Source organism: Arachis duranensis, chromosome 9 (genome assembly GCF_000817695.3).
Source record: "Arachis duranensis cultivar V14167 chromosome 9, aradu.V14167.gnm2.J7QH, whole genome shotgun sequence".
Classification (NCBI taxonomy): Eukaryota; Viridiplantae; Streptophyta; class Magnoliopsida; order Fabales; family Fabaceae; genus Arachis; species Arachis duranensis.
Window position 1 is genome coordinate 80206432 of NC_029780.3, and position 5288 is coordinate 80211719.

The 5288-nt window shown below is 27.6% G+C and overlaps 1 protein-coding gene across 1 annotated transcript; it reads right to left on the reverse strand.

Moving 5' to 3' along the window:
• Positions 1–2580: 2580 nt before the first annotated feature.
• Positions 2581–3419, reverse strand: LOC107466014 (Bowman-Birk type proteinase inhibitor A-II). The gene is made up of 2 exons (XM_016084991.3): positions 3248–3419; positions 2581–2956 (listed from the first exon to the last, which is right to left on the reverse strand). The coding sequence occupies exons 1-2, from the start codon at positions 3338–3340 to the stop codon at positions 2726–2728; spliced, it is 324 nt and encodes a 107-aa protein (XP_015940477.1). The 5' UTR covers positions 3341–3419; the 3' UTR covers positions 2581–2725.
• Between the last annotated feature and the right edge of the window lie 1869 nt (positions 3420–5288).

The following is a 5288-nucleotide window of genomic DNA, read 5'->3' on the forward strand; positions in this document are numbered from 1 at the left end:
TATCTTTTTCTCTAATATATAGTAAAAGGAAATGGACCACCGTGTCATTTGCTTATATTTCTGCAGAGCAGGCCGATGATATAGTCTCTGTTTGAATTTTTTTTAAAAAAAAATAGTTTTATTGAATTTTAAATGTATTTAAATAAATTCAAAAATAAGAAATTAAAACATTTAAAGTCAATAATATCTTACTTTAAAGAATAAGTAAATGCAAACAAAATAATTATATTCTTTGTCAAAAATATTCTTTAGTATAATAAATAATTACCATTTATTTCCTTAATCCTATTTTTCTTTTCAAATTCTAATTTTCTCTCCAAGTTTTAATTTTTGTCCTTCAAATTTTAGTTTCCGTCTACTTGTATATTTATATATTCTCTTAAGGTTTATTATACTCATCATCATTTTTATTTAGGATAAAAACAGTTTTTAAGACTACACTCTACTAATACCACACCTTGCTATTGATGTTTCTAATATGAGAAAGAAAAACAAATAGCTAGGAATTTCAACCAAATCAGTCAATTGATGACTATACTATTTGGAAGGAACTGGTAAATATACTGATTGATTTGGGTTGAAAGGAAAAAATTGCATAAGCCACCCCAATTAGATGTGTAGAAAGCTTAAGATCAGAGTGGAAAGATTACAAAAAAGCTACTCAAACTCACTCAATCCATTCTAGAGGCCTGGGAGACCCCTACTTACATGAAATGCGCCAAAAATATGTACGTTTTCTCTAGCTTAGTTTAATCAAACCCTTAGGTTGCGTATGATTTATGTATGGATTGAGACAGAGATCCAAAAAACATAAATATTAAAGATATAAATATAATAAGATACAAAAATTTTTTATTTTATTTGGTAATTATAAATTAAACAGAACAATAAATTATAAATATCAATATTATTTCTGTAAAAAAAAATATCACTAAAATAGAGGGAATAATAAATAAAATGAGAATTAAAGAAAAAAAAGAGATAAAATTAAAAAAATTTGTGTATTATAAGTTGTATCTTAGTGTCTCAAATTAAAAAAGAGACATAAAAAATATATATTTTATGTGTTCTTGTGTACCACAGTGTCTATAAAAAAATGGTGAAAATTCAAGTGAAGTCGTCTGCGCGTAAAGTTGATATCTGAGCGTCATTAGATGAAAATTTAGTCAAATCTGTCAAATCATCTAACGGCTCTCAGATATCAACTTCACGTAAAGTCAACTGCATTTCTACCATAAAAAATTTGTGTCTAATAAACCAAAAAACAAATATGTACCACCGTATCCATCAAGTGATGAAGATGTCCAACAAAACAAATGCTGCATTAAGTCATGATAGACATGGACGGAGCATAGTTAAGACAAGGGGAGCCATGACCCCCAAACTTTTGGTAAAAAAATTAGTAATACTTTTTCAAAAAATAAAAAATTAGTTCAGTTGACTCAAATACTTTGCTATGACTTAAAATACCAAAATTCAATCTTCATCTCTTACTTTTATTGCACAATAATTTTTTGTTTTAAATATTCAAAACATGTTGGATTTGGACTGAATTGAGTGTATTCGCATTTTGCAGCTCTCTATTCAATAAGCAACATTCCCTTTACCTTTGAGTTTAAATATAAAAAATTAGGTATTTTTTATTTATATAATTTAATATTATTTTATATTTTATTGTTTATTTAATTTAATTTTTTATATAATAAAAAATATTAAAATATTCAATAAGTATTGATATTATTGTATTTGTATAAATTGATAAAAAAGATTCAATAAATATTATAAATTTTAATATTTGTCATTCTAACTTTTTTTTTACATAATTTACAGGATATATATTCAAATTTTTATATAAAATAATCATGAAAAATCAAAAATTGATGCATTTTTTAAGAAGAAGGCTAATATTCAAAAACGAGAACATATAACTTTTACAATATCAGCACCTTTAGATAGTTCTTCTACTTAAATGAATCACAAAGAAAGTGAGATACAACCTCTAAAAGTTCAAAGAATTGCATCTGATGAGTTTGACCTTAATTCTTTAGAATGAGACCTTAAAAAACGACTTTAAATTTGACAATATTACCCAAATTAAAAAAATGAGCCTAGACGAACTTATCTTAAATAGAGTACATATCAAAAGCATCTTGATAATTATCTTCTATCTAACCCCAAAATTTTGTTTTGAGCTCACCCACTGATGATAGTCCCAATTCCAAACTTGGAAAGTTGCACACTGAAACAGTAACAACTAACGAGTTCCAACAGGGCTTTGGTAGCCAGTAGCCACAGGTAGTTGCGATGTCCATACCACCATACCAATGGGCAATGGATCGGAAATGTGTGGTTGTTGTTGATTTGATTATGGTAATGATGATGAGTGCAAGAACAAATCTGCTGGGTCTTATCAGAACAAATCTAAACGAGATATATTCCCTTTTTATTTGGAATCAATTAATTAGGTTGGTTAACTAAGGTTATTAACTAAAGTTCGTTAATTTGTGTTAATAAGGTTATTAATAAAAGGTTAAACAAACAACATAAACAATAAATGCATGGACATCAATAATACTAATGTTTATCTTAAGGAAGCAATTTTATTCATGATTTTCCATACATGAAAACAAAGTCTAAGGTGACTTTGCCTCATCATCACATACATTGCAATATGCAAGTTACACTGCATATGCAATTTATTATTTATTAAGGGAACTTAATTGCTTCAAGAACGACATTCTGTTACAGGGCAACGGCCTTGAGTTTTGTCGGTGCAACGGCACTGTGGAGGATTAGACCTTGTGCAAACGCAGGAGTTGCAAGACGCAGGGCAATGATCGAACGTGTCAACACAAACACACTCGAAATATGGTGGGGCCCTACGGTCGCATAGACAGCCATTGCAGCAAACATTGTCGTCTGAAGATGATGATGCTTCGCCAATATTGTTTATCACCTGTTTTTTAAGATACCAAATTTGTTTAAAAATATACGAATTTATGTGTTTTTATCCAAAAATACCATGCACACCTAATATCACTCTTATTATATATTTATATTTAAATATATATATATTATTTAATTTATTTTTAATATATATTTTATATTCGATAACTGATTTTTAAGATACACGATTAATTTTTATCTTTCTGTCCTATCGTAGTTTGAGATTATGCTGAGATAAAAATTTGTAAAATTGTATTGTATTGTTTTTGTTACTATTAAAATTTTCTGGACATACGCTCACCTGTGAGAGCATCAAGCTTGGGTCAAGGCGGACAGCTTCAACGGTGGCTGAAAGTCCCACAAGGAAAAGCAACAGTGCTACCTTGGCAACCATCTTCTGTTCTTCAACTCCTAATTCACTCTCTTTCGCTGTGTATAACTCTTAAGGTTAGGACTCTGGTGAAGAGGAAAGAACAACTAGAGACTTAATTTATAATGAGTGATCATGTATTATTACGCACGTTTATATTTCTTTCATAAACTTTTTTATTTTTAATAGTAAAAAATTGATAATAACTTAGAAAATATAAAAAAATTATTTTTTGTATTATAAAAGAAAGATAAATAAAGAAAATATCTAGGGCCAGCAACTTTATTAAATTCTGACAAGCATGTAATCAGCAAAAAAAAAATAATAAATAATCATACACTATTGGATGAAATCTCACATTATTAAAAACATCATTAATGACTACTTGATAGCTACAAATCACAAAAGTTGCTAACCCTAGCACTCCTTATAAATAAAAAATATGTGCATAAAAGATAATACAAATATTATTTGTTATTTCTCATTGTAATTATTAAATTTGAATCTTTCTTTGGTTTTTGAAAATTATATATATTATTATGTATATATACTAAAAATGGTTTAGTAAAATTTATAATTTTAAGTTTGAAAATAAGATTAGTAAAATATCTTTACAACAATAATGAAATGATACATTTCTTTTTTCTTAATAAAAAACTTACTTTATTGACCATCTAATAATATTATAAAAACTTTTATGAAAAAAGAAAAAATGTTATATATATATAAGTTAATATAACTGTGGGATATATAAGTTGAAATGGATATTGTCATAAATTATTTTTAATATGGAAAGAGAGATACTATTTTAGTTGAATATTGATATTTAAAGTATTTTATAGTCTTATGGATATTGTGCAATACGTTCACGTAGTGCAACACGTTTCCACGTGTTGATTAAAATGCTATCATGTGTCTAACATACTCCTTACATATTAATCGAAATACTGCCATGTGTCCAATACATTCTCTCATATGTTGACTTTCTACCTAAAAAATCTACTCATTTATAATTACACTAAATACTCACATTTTTAACAAAAACACAAATAATTTTTTCGTATAAAAAAAATTAGCCGGATATTGTCATATTGAAGAGATTTTTCTAATTTAAAGGCAATCACGTGTGTATGGAAAAGGACTGCTCTATCCTTATCAGCTTTAATTCTGCACGCGTGTCAGCTGTATCCTGTATGTGGTCACATGACTTTGTTGGATTCCATGCAAAGCACTAGAAGAAAACCAGTTTGGCCACATATGGTGATTAATAATTTAGGAGCGGAGTACCACCCTTAAATATTCTTTTTCTATGGTTTAGAATGAAACTGCTTTTACATTTTTTGTTTTCTACCCATAAAGATTTATATTTATAAAAACTGGAATTGCTCTTTTACCGTATGAAAATATATTATACTGCGTTTATACTAAAATTACTAAAATCAACCGTTAAACTTAAATCATATATATATTTATATATAAATATATTAATAATTAATTTTAATAATTAATTTTAGTGTATAAAAAATTTATATATATTGTGATAAATCAAAAATTTAGCCTATTATACATATTATATACTTAGACCATTAACTCCCTAACACTATCCATTGGATAATAAACATTTGTCTATCTATTTCGTTCGTTCATTGAACTATCAAGTAGCAGTATAAATTAACATAACACACGCATCCTAATATGGAACAAAACCTAAGATAAGATAAAATTAAAAAAAAAAATTTCTCTGCTTCAATTTAATTTCTTCATAAAATAGTTAAGAGAATAATTTATCCCACAGAACTGGTATGACACCCCTAAAACACATGCTCATCAAAACAAAAAATCAACATATCAGGACAACAAACATAACTTGCACAAGTTTCATGCACTCAACTATCAAGTGCGCTACACAACAACTAAATTCACCATAATGTGATGATGACGCCCACAAGAGGAAAGAAGTTGAGCACGGCAA

Excerpts from the sequence above, each read along its gene's own strand:
- LOC107466014 (XM_016084991.3), bottom strand. The coding sequence starts at position 3,340 with ATGGTTGCCAAGGTAGCACTGTTGCTTTTCCTTGTGGGACTTTCAGCC. Across the intron at positions 2,957-3,247 it reads CAAGCTTGATGCTCTCACAG|GTGATAAACAATATTGGCGA; the intron begins GTGAGCGTATGT and ends CTTAAAAAACAG.